This window comes from Macaca thibetana, chromosome 3, assembly GCF_024542745.1.
Source record: "Macaca thibetana thibetana isolate TM-01 chromosome 3, ASM2454274v1, whole genome shotgun sequence".
In the NCBI taxonomy this organism is placed as follows: domain Eukaryota; kingdom Metazoa; phylum Chordata; class Mammalia; order Primates; family Cercopithecidae; genus Macaca; species Macaca thibetana.
Window position 1 is genome coordinate 69,845,155 of NC_065580.1, and position 12,996 is coordinate 69,858,150.

The 12,996-nt window shown below is 35.5% G+C and overlaps 1 protein-coding gene across 1 annotated transcript in view; it reads left to right on the plus strand.

Annotated features, from left to right (window-relative positions):
- The window catches only part of GTPBP10 (GTP binding protein 10), a 35,593-nt gene that overhangs the window by 21,473 nt on the left and 1,124 nt on the right, over positions 1-12,996 (plus strand). Inside the window, exons 5-9 of the mRNA XM_050785335.1 lie at positions 1,094-1,167; positions 3,257-3,309; positions 6,449-6,556; positions 7,069-7,146; positions 11,892-12,015. Coding sequence (XP_050641292.1) covers positions 1,094-1,167; positions 3,257-3,309; positions 6,449-6,556; positions 7,069-7,146; positions 11,892-12,015 — 437 coding nt within the window. The remainder of the gene's footprint in view (positions 1-1,093; positions 1,168-3,256; positions 3,310-6,448; positions 6,557-7,068; positions 7,147-11,891; positions 12,016-12,996) is intronic.

Sequence of the window (12,996 nt, forward strand, 5' to 3'; positions counted from 1 at the left end):
GAAAAGATGAAAAAAAGTTGCAAAGGTTTAAACATAGTCATTGCATTGTTTAAAGTTGTTTAGAAAAAAAGCAAATAATACACACTTGTTTGCATAAAGAAAAAGGTGTCTATGAGTTCCACCACCCAGAAATGACTATTAACAGTGTCTACCTGTATACGTATTTTTTACAGTGTTATTTAGAGTGAAAAATTGTAGACAACGTAAATGTCTGTCAATAGGAAATTAGTTAAGTAAATTACACTTCACCACTGAAAAGTGTTCACCTTATATTATTCAGTTTAGAGAGTAGGCCAACCAACTATAAAGTAGTTTTCCCCTGCTTCCTTCAAAAAAATATTAAAACTTGAACATGGTGAAGACTCTGTAATAACTGCAAAGTTTTTACAGAAAATACAGGGAAAAAGAGCATGTTAAGTGTCCATGTAGGTGCCAGTAGAAAAATGAAGACTTCGGAAAAGAAACTCTAGGACAAATGACCCAGTTTCTTTAAAAATAAAATTGCAGATGGGAAACAAGATGGAAGGGGGAGCTTGAAAAGAGATTTGAGACACATCAGGTATTTGTAACGTACAGACCTTATTTGGGTTTCTATTCAAATCAAATTTTGAGAAGTGTATTGCCAATGTATTAATATTTGTTGAAGCTGGGTGATAGCTAAATGGAATTCATTACACCTCTCTACTTTTGTATATATATGTTTGAAAATTTCTGTAAAAATTTATTTTTAAAGCAGTTTACAAAACAGTTTAATATTTTGTCAGTGTTTAGCTGGAGATAGTAAGTTGCAGGTGTTTTTCTTTTTTTTCTTTAATTTCTTTCTGTTTTTCTATGACTTCCAACAGGTTTTTATTTTTAAATCATAATTAGAATAATTATTATACACTTTCAGTACTGAAACATCTTCAGTGTCCAGCATGAATTTATCTTTACCTTTTTTGTAAGTGTATGTTCTCAAGTTTTTCAAGATTATTTATAATACATTTATATTCTACTTTTAATCCCAAATATATTCAAGAAGACTACTTGAATTGTTAGGAATTCAGAGATAATAATATTGACATTTGTGTATAATTTTATATTCTTGTTTCAGATTCCCAAATGCTGGAAAATCCTCTTTGCTAAGTTGTGTTTCTCATGCAAAACCTGCAATCGCAGATTACGCATGTAAGTATAATTTGATTGTATATTTTAATGAGTGGAGGTAAACTTTTAAAGACTAATACTTCTCTGAGAATGAATAAAATGACAACTCTGAGGGTATCCTTAGTTGGAAAACTTTTGGCAGATAGAGTGCTGTTGCACAGGCCAAAGTGCAGTTGCATGATCATGGCTCATTGCAGCCCAGGCTAAAGCCATCCCCCTGCCCCAGCCTCCCATGTAGCTGGGACTACAGGTGTGTGCCCCCATGCTTAGCTAATTTTGTATGTGTGTGTGTGGTGGGGGGGGGGCAGGGCAGGGACAGGGGTTTCCTTATGTTGCCCAGGCTGGTGTTGAACTCCTGGGCTGAAGTGATCTCCCACCTTGGCCTTCTAAATTGCTGGGATTATAGGCGTGAGCCATCCTCCCCAGCCATATTTTCCATTGATCTTTGAAACCTCTGTACCCCTCAGCAAAGTTTCTTAAACAGGTTAGACACTTTATTGCATTTATTTTTCTGTTGCATAGTAGTTTATTTGGTTTAGTTAGGATTTTATGAACCACTTACCCTTTATCAGGCACTGTGATAAGTACCAGGAAGACTGCGTTGAGTACTTCCATTCATTTAGCAGATACTTATTTTTAGGAGCCATATTAGGTTCTGGGATTACAAAGACTGATAAACAGAAACAGCTCCTATTTTGACTTTTATTGAGTTTGTAGACTAGTGGAGTAAGGCATATATATCACTGATAAATATAAGGGAATATAAAAGGATACTATGAAAGAGTGTAGATGACTGCTTTAGGCTTCCTTAAGGATGTGTGATTTTGGACTGATACATGAGGAATAATTACGAGTTAATTAGTAAAATAGAGTGGAGGGTGAAGGATCTTTAATCAGAGGAAATAGATTTGTGTGTCTAGAGAACATGAAGTAAGGGAAAGAATCGAGATGAGCCTAGAGGTGTAAGAGAGCATATCACATAGACCGTTTAGGCTGTATTTGATTTTTGTATCTTAAGAGCAATTGGAAGCATTTAAGCAAGGGATAAAATGCTTAAGTTTGCTCCTCACAGAGATCTCCGCCTATAATATAGAAAATGGATTGGCGTGGGACATGAAGGGGTCTGAGAAAACCAGTTAGTAGGCTCTTGTGGTAGCTAAATGAGATATAAAAGAAGCTTTGGTAATGATAAACAAAAGTAATGAGTATGATAAGATCTCTGCCATCATTAAAAGGATAGAGAATGCCATTAACTTGGAAAATAAAATCAAGCCGTTCTAAAATTAGACTGACGAAGTAGAGTGAAGTTTGGGCTAATTGCTATGAATCACAAGGCCAATATTTGTTATAATATGTAGGACTTGAGAAGGGAAAGCTTTTAGTCATAGGAAAGAGGCTAGTGTGGGATTGATGAGGCTTAAGGATAACAATGAGAAGGAACTAGAGGATAACTGAATGAGAAGGAACTAGAAAAATTTCACCCACAGATCCAGTGATAGAAACCTAATATCTGACCCTCCTGAACATCTATCACACACCTTAAAGTGCAATAGAAGAACGTTGAGGTTCAGTAATTACATTAGGCCTATGCAGATTATAAAAATCTGTATTTGTCTTTTTCCAAATACTATTTATTTATTTGTTTGTTTGTTTATTTTAGAGACAGGGTCTAGCTCTGTCACCCAGGCAGGAGTACAGTGGCATGATCATCATACCTCACTGCAACTTTGAACTCCTGGGCTCAAGCAGTCCTCCCACCTCAGCCTCTGGAGTAGCTAGGACTACAGGTGCACTGCCATGTCTGCCTAATTTTAAATTTTTTGTAGAAACAGGGTCTCACTATGCTGCCCAGGCTCATCTTGAACTCCTAGCTTCAAATGATCCTCCTGCCTTGACTTCCCAAAGCATTGAGATTACAGACATGAGCCACAACACTTGGCCCTCCAAGTACATGTTAAATAGCAAAGATAATAATAGTTTCCATTTTAGCAAATTAGAGCAAAATCTGAATTGAAGTATTGTTTATTCCACGCATAATGCCAAGACAGTTTTGAGAGTACCAGCCCTAAAATAAATTCTACTCTTAATTTATTGCTGTGTTTTCTTTTAGTTACAACATTAAAGCCTGAACTTGGAAAGATTATGTACCGTGATTTCAAACAGGTAGGTGTTTTTAAATTAAAACACTATATTAGAAGTCAGAGTACTTGGTTTTGGTACTTACTTGGATTTTATAGTATTTGCCTGTTTCTGTGGTGTTAGGGGAGAAAAGGTAACAAGATTTTGTTTATAAGTCAAACTGGTCAGATTAATTCTGAGCACTATCATAATAAAATATTTAATTTCTTCTTGCAAAGGTTAGGTCCAGTTTATCCCTACAACATTATGTCTTCTTGGTCTTGGTTTCTTCTTATTGCAAGTCTTCCTTTTACTACTATATTGGATTATTTTTCTTCATTTTTTAAAAATACTCTCTAAAGTTCGTGGTAATAATTTTATTCCAACTTTCTTTTTTTGAAAAAAAAGTTTTAATGGAGTTTTGGTCTCAACCAGCTATTAAAATTCATTTTTCCTTCATAAGTAACAACTGTGGATCTTCTGCATAATTAGAATAAAATTAAAAAAAGGAAAGTAACAATATTTAAAATATAATGTACAATCTGGTAGGTATGCTCCTTGGCATTTACCCTTGTACATTGAAAAGTTATGCACACACAGAAGTCTGCACATGGATGCTTATAGCAGCGTTATTTATAATTACCAAACCTTGGCCAAGATATCTTTCAGTAGGTGAATGGGTAAATAAACTGTGGTATATATTTAGACAGTGGATTATTATTCAACTCTATAAAGAACTGGGGTGTCAAGCCTCAAAAAGATCTAGGAGAACCTTAAATGCATACTAACTGAGAGAAGCCAATCTGAAAAGACTGTATGATTCCAACTATATGACATTCTGGATAAGGCAAAGCTGTGGAGACAGTAAAATCAATGACTGCCAGGGTTAGGGAGGAAGGAGAGATGAATACGCAGAGTACGGAGAACTTTTAGGATATACTATAAAGTATGATACGTATAGTAAAGTATGATACTGTATAATATTACAGCAACAGAATGTTGCTGTAATGGTAGACACAGTATACGTTTGTTAAAATCCATAGAATGTATAGCATCAAGAATCAAACAATGTAAAGTATAGACTTTGGGTGCTAACGATGCATCAAGATAGGTTCATATAGTTTTATGACGTAATTTAAAGAAACATTAAAAAATTATATGCTGTTGTAATAGTGATATAACGTTAAAATATAAAACTTCAGTTATAGAATGTTAAATGTAAGTAAAATTGTATTAAATATAGGATAATATGAATAGAGAGAACAATATTTAGAGGAAAAGAGAACATCGTTTATACCTAATTTTTAAGAGAAATCAGTAGAGGAAATTTCAGGACATGAGACTTCTGTTATGCATGCTGCTTTGTCAGCTTCCTTTAAAACCCTGAATTCTTTATCTACACTGGGCAGGGGATGTCGAGTACTGCCTCTCATTCTTGATTGCACTTCAGAATTATCTGGGTGGTCTAAGAACAGCAATGATAAGTGATGCTTAGGCCCCAGAGATTTGAAACTAAATCTCTTGGGGGTAGGGCCTGGGCATTTGTAGCTTCTAAGAGTTCCCTACATGATTATGATGCCCAGTGAGGTTTGAAAAGCACAAGTGTGGCCGGGCGTGGTGGCTCACACCTGTAATCCCAGCACTTTGGGAGGCTGAGGTGGGCAGATCACGAGGTCAGGAGATCGAGAGCATCCTGGCTAACATGGTGAAACCCCATCTCTACTAAAAATACAAAAATACAAAAATATAAAAAAAAAAAAATCAGCCGGGTATGGTGGCAAGTGCCTGTAGTCCCAGCTACTCCAGAGGCTAAGGCAGGAGAATGGCATGAACCCGGGAGATGGAGCTTGCAGTGAACTGAGATTGAACCACTACACTCCAGCCTGGGCGACAGAGCGAGACTCTCTCTCAAAAAAAAAAAAAAAAAGAAAAAAAAAAACCCCGCAAATGTAGAATGATGGTTAATAATTATTATTCCCTCTAAAAGGAGTCTAGGAAACTGTATTCTTCTATTAAGTTGGTGCAAAAGTAACTGTGGTTTTGGCTATTAAAAGTAATGGCCAAAAGTAGAAGAAAGTAGGAGAGCCACAACTACAACTCGGGTTTGTCGAATACTGTTTCACCTGACTGATCTTACCTGAATACTGGAACAAGATGAGATGATGACTAGGTGACAAGGAAGCATGCTCAGGTGAATGAACTTCTAGATGATAGAGCTCTGCTCCTCATGTAATGCCATGAGATTTGCTTAAGTAAAAACAATAATGACCTACAAAAATGTGAAGCATTAACAAACATGGCACTACAAAGAACAGGTGAGGAGAATCACACCTCTATTAATATAGTAAAGTCTGTTAAAAGTAATGCCAAAACCACAGTTACTTTTACACCAACCTAATACTTGGTGAGAATGGTTGATCATCCTGCTAGTATAATATGAACAGAAAAGGAACAATGGTGCCAGATCATTACAAATTGAATTTAAAATGCAGAGCTGTACCTGGTAAATGTCTGCTGAATTAATATCTTTGTAAACTTGTATGAATTCAGAGTGTAAAGGTTGAAATTCTATGAAAAGTTCATATTGGACAATACCATTTAGGACATTATAAATAAATTTTAAACTAGGGATTAGTGTGGTGGCTCACGCCTGTAATCCCAGCACTTTGGGAGGCTAAGGTGAGAGGATCACTTGAGGATAGGAGTTTGAGAGCAGCCTGTGCGAGATAGCGAGACCCTGTTTCTACAAAAATTTTTTTTGTTAACTGGGCATGGCGGTGCACACCTGGCATCTTAGCTGCTTGGGAGACTGAGGTGGGAACATGGCTTGAGCCCAGGAGCTCGAGGCTACAGTGAGTTATGGTCACACCACTGCACTCCAACCTGGGTGACAGCAAGATCCTGTCTCTAAAATAATAATAAATAAATGTTAAACTAATCTGTAAAATTCCTCGATTATTAGATTGATAGTAAATATGGGACTCTAATATCTGATAACAAGATTTTAATTCTTAATACTGTACATTAATTTTGCTTTTATAGTATCTTGACTTTTCAAAGATTTAGTGGTAATCATAAGTTAGGAACTGTTTATATTTGAAATATCTTGAGAATTTTTGGATGTAATTGAACTTGTGGTTTTCATACATTTTCCTTTTTCATTAACCATATAACTTTGTATTAGATATCAGTAGCTGATCTTCCGGGTTTAATAGAAGGAGCACATATGAACAAAGGAATGGGCCACAAATTCCTCAAGCATATAGAAAGAACTAGACAACTACTTTTTGTTGTAAGTCATATGCATACTAATGTGGTGATGTTCAAATAAATTGAAAACCAATGAATTTAGTTTTTCTAAGAATTTTTTTATAAATAAGAAAGTGGTAGCATATGTTACTCCACTAAGTCTTTTATAATACGGGGATGGAAGTGACATTGTTTACTATATCATATGTAAGTTTGGCCATACTTGCCAACATGTATTTCCTTAAGATTTCCAACATACTACTGTATTATATAGTATTATAGTATCTCTTTCATTCTTCATTGATGGTGCTAGAGTTATATATGAGATTGTCTTTATTCATACAAACTGTCTTATCCTAGTTTTTTATTAATGACTAATTTTATCAGCATAATTAAAGTTATCTTAACATCTCTGTTTCCGTTACTTATTTTGAATTACTAAATAACAAGTAGAGTACAGAGAAATTGTTTTTAGCTTGAGAGAGTAAAACATTTTAAAATATAGAAATGTATAGCTATTCTTATGTTAAAGGCTGTCTCTTTCCTTCTCTTTAGGTTGATATTTCTGGATTTCAGCTTTCTTCTCACACTCAATACAGAACTGCTTTTGAAACCATAATACTGCTTACAAAAGTAGGTTTTCTGTTTTACTGTGTTCTGTATTTGGTCAAATATGTAGGAATATAAGACTATATGAAATAACATAATTACAGTCTATACATACTCTGCCTTTAAAGCTTTGATGTCAGTTAAAGAATTACTTAAACTTGTTGTCTCCAGTTCCTCTACATTTGTTTACTCCTCAAACTACTGCAATGGACAAAATACTCCTGGGTTTCCAAATCCCTATTACATACTTTCCCAGACTTTTATCTTGCTTCAGCTTTGGCACGTTGTCTAATTCTTCTTGTTTCTCATTCTTAGTTTTGTGACCTGTAATCTTGTGGTTCTATTTCTACTCTTAACAGTATTTCTCAGTCTACTTTTTAGGCTCTTTTTTTTCCTCATCCTTTAAGTAACATTATTCAAAGTTCTGTCCTAACCTTATTTTGCAATCTTACCCACTCTCATTGCTTTAGTTACGATTAATAATACTGATAACTGCCAGATCTGTAGCTGATACCTAGATCTTTTCATTGTTCTTTTTTTTATTTGAAACAGTCTTGCTTTGTCTGCCAGGCTGGAGTGCAGTGGTATGATCTCAGCTCTTTCTGTCTCCCGGGCTCAAGTGATTCTCCTGCCTCAGCCTCCCAAGTAGCTGGGATTACAAGCGTGTGCCACCACGCCTGGCTAATTTTTGTATTTTTAGTAGAGACGGGGTTTCACCGTGTTGGCCAGGCTGGTCTCGAACTCCTGACCTCAGGTAATCCACTTGCCTCAGCCTCCCAAAGTGCTGGGATTACAGGTGTGGGCCGCCGCACCCAGCTTTTGTTGTTCTTTATACCAGATGCCCATTGGACATCTTCTTTGTTTGGATGTCCCATTAGTCACTTAAACTTAATATGGATAAAAGTAAACTTTTAAAAAACTTTTCAGCCATCCCCATAACTTAGTGAATGTATGAGCTATGTGATACACTGATTCTTCTCACCACCTACACAAGTGCTGTCAGTTTTTAATCCTAAATCTCTCTGAAATCCATCCTCTTGTCTTCATCTACACTGTTACAATCATCAGTCCTTCTTACTGGAATATTGAATCTGGTCATGTCCAGTCTCCCTGTGTCCTGCCTTGCTTCTCTCTAGTCCATTTTTTATATGGCAGCTAGAGTGATCTTTGTAAAAGCACCAAGCTGATGCTGATGTTCCCTGCCTAAAACACTTTGATGGACCCCCATAGCTGTTAGGTTAAAGTCTAACCTGAGCATGATTTATGAAATCTGCAAATTTGGGCCCCTGCCTAGCAGTCCTCCATAACCCTGTCCCCTGGATGCTATATTTCAGCCATGTGATTTCTCTCATGGCTGACAACATGATGTTGCTTACCTCCAGGACTTTATAGATCCTATTTGATTTGCCACTTCTTGTCTATAATGATTAATACTGCTGTGAACATTTGTGTGCAGGTTTTTGTATAGACGTGTTTTCATTTCTCTTGGATATATACTTAGGAATGGAATTGCTGGATCAGATGGTAATTATTTGTTTAACATTTTGAGGAACTGCCAAACTATTCCGAATTGGTAGCACCATTGTGCCATTTTACAGGCCCACCATCAATGTATGAGAGTTCCAATTTTTCCACATAAATGTCAACACTTGTTATTGTCTGTCGTTTTTACTTTAGTCATCCTAGTGGGAGTGCAGTGGTATTTTGTTATAGTTCTTATTTGCATTTCTTTTAAGATTACTGATGCTAAGAATGTTTTTATGTGCTTATTAGCCATTTTTGTGTCTTTGGAGAAAAGTCTGTTCAGATTCTGTGTGCATTACTATTTGTATTATTTGTCTTTTAATTGTTGAGTTGTAAGCATGTTTTATATTTTTGGAGATAAGTCCCTTCTTTTTTTTTTTTTTTTTTTTTTTTTTTTTTTTTTTTTTTTTTGGATGTCGCCTGGGCTGGAGTGCAGTGGCACGATCTTGGCTCGGTGCAACCTCCGCCTCCTGAGTTCAAGTGATTCTGCAGCCTCAGCCTCCTGAGTAGCTGGGATTACAAGCACGTGCCACCATACCTGTCTAATTTTTTATTTTTAGTAGAAACAGGGTTTCACCATGTTGGCCAGGGTGGTCTTGAACTCCGGACCTCAGGTGATCTGCCACCTCGGCTTCCCAAAGTGCTGGGATTGCAGATGTGAGCCACCATGCCTGGCTGGAAATAAGATACATAATTTGAAAATATTTTCTCCCCTTCTGTGACTTGTCTTTTCACTTTTTCAGTGTATTTTTTGTGTCTTCTTTGTGGCAAAAAACATTTATTTATTTAATTTTCCAGTTTTATTAAAGTGTAATTGACATAAATTGTGTGTACTTAAAGTGTACAATTGATATTTGGATATATGTGTACATCGTGAAATGATTAAATCAAGCTAATTAACACGATTCATCATCTTACATTTTTGTGTGTGTGCTGAGAACATTTAAAATGTGTTTTAGCAATTTTCAAATATATAATACATTAACTATAGTCATCATACTGTACAATAGATATCCAGAGCTTATTCATCCTATTTAACTGAATCTTTGTTCCATTTGACCAACACCCCTCCATCCTTCCTCCCCCAAACACCTTGGCAACCACCATTTTCTCTGCTACTATGAATTCAACCTTTTAAGATTCCACGTATAAGTGGGATTATGCAGTTTATTTGTTTTTCTGTGCTTGGCTTATTTCACTTAGCATAGTGTTCTCCAGGTTCATCCATGTTGTTGTAAATGACAAGTTTCTTTTTTTAAGGCTGAAGAGTATTCAGTTGTGTGTGTGTATATCACATTTTCATTATTCATCCATTGATGGACACTGAGGTTGATTCCATGTCTTGGCTATTATGAATAATGCTTCAGTAAAAATGGGAGTGCAGAGATCTGTTTGACATACTGATTTTATTTCCTTTGGATATATATCCAGAAGTGGGATTGCTGGATCATTTGGTAGTTCTATTTTTAATTTTTTGAGAAATCTTTATACTGCTTTTTATAATGGCTGTACTAATTTACATTCCCACCCAACAGTGTTCAAGCGTTCTTCTTTCTCTATATCCTTGATAACACTTGTTTTCTTTTGTCTTTTTGATAATAGCCATCCTTCCAAATGTGAGGAGCTATCTCATTGTGGTTTTCCTTTTCATTCCCTAATGATCCGTGATGTTGAACATTTTTTCATACACATATTCACATATTGGTCATTTTTATGTTGTTGAGAAATGTCAATTCAGGTTCATTATCCATTTTTAAATCAGGTTTCTATTACCCAAAGTGATCTGCGGATTCAGCACAATCTGTATCAAAATTCTAATGACATTTTTCACAGAAATAGAAAACAAATCTTAAAATTTGTATGGAACCACAAAAGACCCTGAATAGCCAAAGCAATCTTGAGCAAAAAGAACAAAGCTGGAAGCTTCACATTACCTAATTTCAAAACCTACTACAAAGCTATAGTAATCAAAACAGCGTGTTACTGGCATAACAATAGACACATAAACCTATGGAACAGAATCCAGAGCTCAGAATTAAATCCATGCATTTACAGTTAATTTTCAACAAAGGAACCTAGAACACACAGTAAGAAAAGGGCAGTTTTCTTCTTCAATAAGTGATATTGAGAAAACTGAATTTCCACATGCAGAAAAGTGAAATTAGACCCTTATTTCACACCATGTGAAAAATCAGTTCAAAGTTGATTAAAGACATAAACTCAAAGCCTGAAACCATAAAACCACTAGAAGAAAACAGAGAAGTTCCATGACATTTGTCTGAGCAATTATTTTTTTTAATGTGACCTCAAAGCATAGGCAACAAGAAGAAAAATAGACAAGTAGGATTGCATCAAACTAAAAAGCTTCTGCACAGCAAAAGGAATAATCAGCAGAGTGAAGAGGCAACCAAGGGAATGGGAGAAAATACCTGTAAATCATATAACTGATAAGTGGTTGCTATCCAAAACATAAGGAAGCAAAACAACTCTCAATAGCAAGAAAACAACCCAAAATTTTTAATTTTGATGAAATTCCATTTGTTTCATTCTTTTCTTTCCTTTTTTTAAATTAAACTAAAGTTTTTTGTAGAGATGGGGTCTTACTAAGTTGTCAAGGCTTGTCTTGAACTCCTGGGCCCAAGTGATGCTCCTACCTCAGACTCCTAAAGTGCTGAGATTACAGGCATGAGCCACCATGCCCAGCCTTATTTATTTATTTATTTTTATTACAAACGGCCTCATTCTGTCATGTAGGCTAGAGTGCAGGCATGATCCTAGCTCACTGCAGCCTCAAACTCCTGGTTGGTAGCCTTAAGCAGGCTTCCGCCTTTTATCTACTCTTTTACTTGTGCTTTTCATGTTATATCTAAGAAACGGTTGTTTAATCCAAGGCGACAGAGATTTATTCCTAAGTACATTTACTTTTTCCAAGAATACTACAGGTATAACATTCAGTGATCATTACTGACTTCTGAATTTTATCTGTGTGAAGTCCAGATACCCATATTTGACTCCAGACACAAAATTACAACTGTCACTAGGATATCATTTAAGCTAAAACACACTAACACTTGATCTAACTAGAATCATTTTTTGAAATTCTTCCTTTTGTTTTCTGTTGTTGGGATTTATTGCATTTCAGTGACGTGAATGGGCTTTAGATCACCTAGGTCATTAATTACCAAATAAGTAGTTTATACAGAAACCAATACTAAAATTATTGGGTTTTCTCTTTTGATTTAAAGGAGTTGGAATTGTACAAAGAGGAACTTCAGACAAAACCTGCACTCTTGGCAGTTAATAAAATGGACTTGCCAGATGCCCAAAGTAAGTTCCATGAATTGATGAACCAGCTCCAGAATCCTAAAGGTAAGCCTATTTATTCATTTAATTCTAATTTAAAGAATAATTACAATGTACAGAGAATGCTGTTATAATCAGTGGAAAAGAAAACTGACAGTTTCTGCTCTTAAAAGTCATGTTTGAAGAAAGAATGTACAAAACATATAAATAACATTGTAACATAATTATCAAATTCTAGAATGTTCGATATGGACAGTAAATTAAAGGAGACAAAAGAAAGATTAATTTGAACTAAAAAGGTAGGCTTCATGAAGAATAAAACTTAACTTGGGCCCATAAAGCGTATGTGGGATTTGAATAAAAGGAGGACAAAGTCAGCATCTACCCTGTGAAGTCTTTCATTTTCATTAACATACTTCACAAGCTCTTCATTCCCCTAGTACTATACATCATAAAATTAAAAACAGAACTAAGAAGTTCTAAAGAAGTATGTTTCTTGGCAAAACTAACTCTATAGATAGTTTCTGAAGAGGATGAGTCTTCTGAAAAGAACTGCATTTTTCCTGTGTATGTGTGACACAGAAAAATAGAAGCTGTGACTCCAAAATGATTTGTCTGGAATTTACTTCTTGTACTATATGTAAAGTAACTTAAAGGGATTCTCCACAGTTTTGAATATTGACATTTTCAGAACACCTTGTATCCTATGGCAATGATGATTTCATTCAGAGTCTAGTAAAGAACCTCATGCACAAATGAGGAAAAATAGGGTGTATGGTATGTGGCTAACATGTTTTTCAGTAATATGTCTCTTTTTATTCTTGGTAACAATTGTGGGAAAATAGATTATAGTGTGCTAAGACTGTCAAACGGCACCAGAAGGTCCTTTCCTCTCAAAAATCTTTCCACTGTGTAATTTACATGTTGGAGCTGTCCTTGAGTTAATAAATTACTCATGGGATATAAATAATCCCTAATAGTAAATAGTCTTCATTCCTAATGACATTTGCTTTATAAGGTCATTAGTTCTGTTTGCTAGTTGATCTT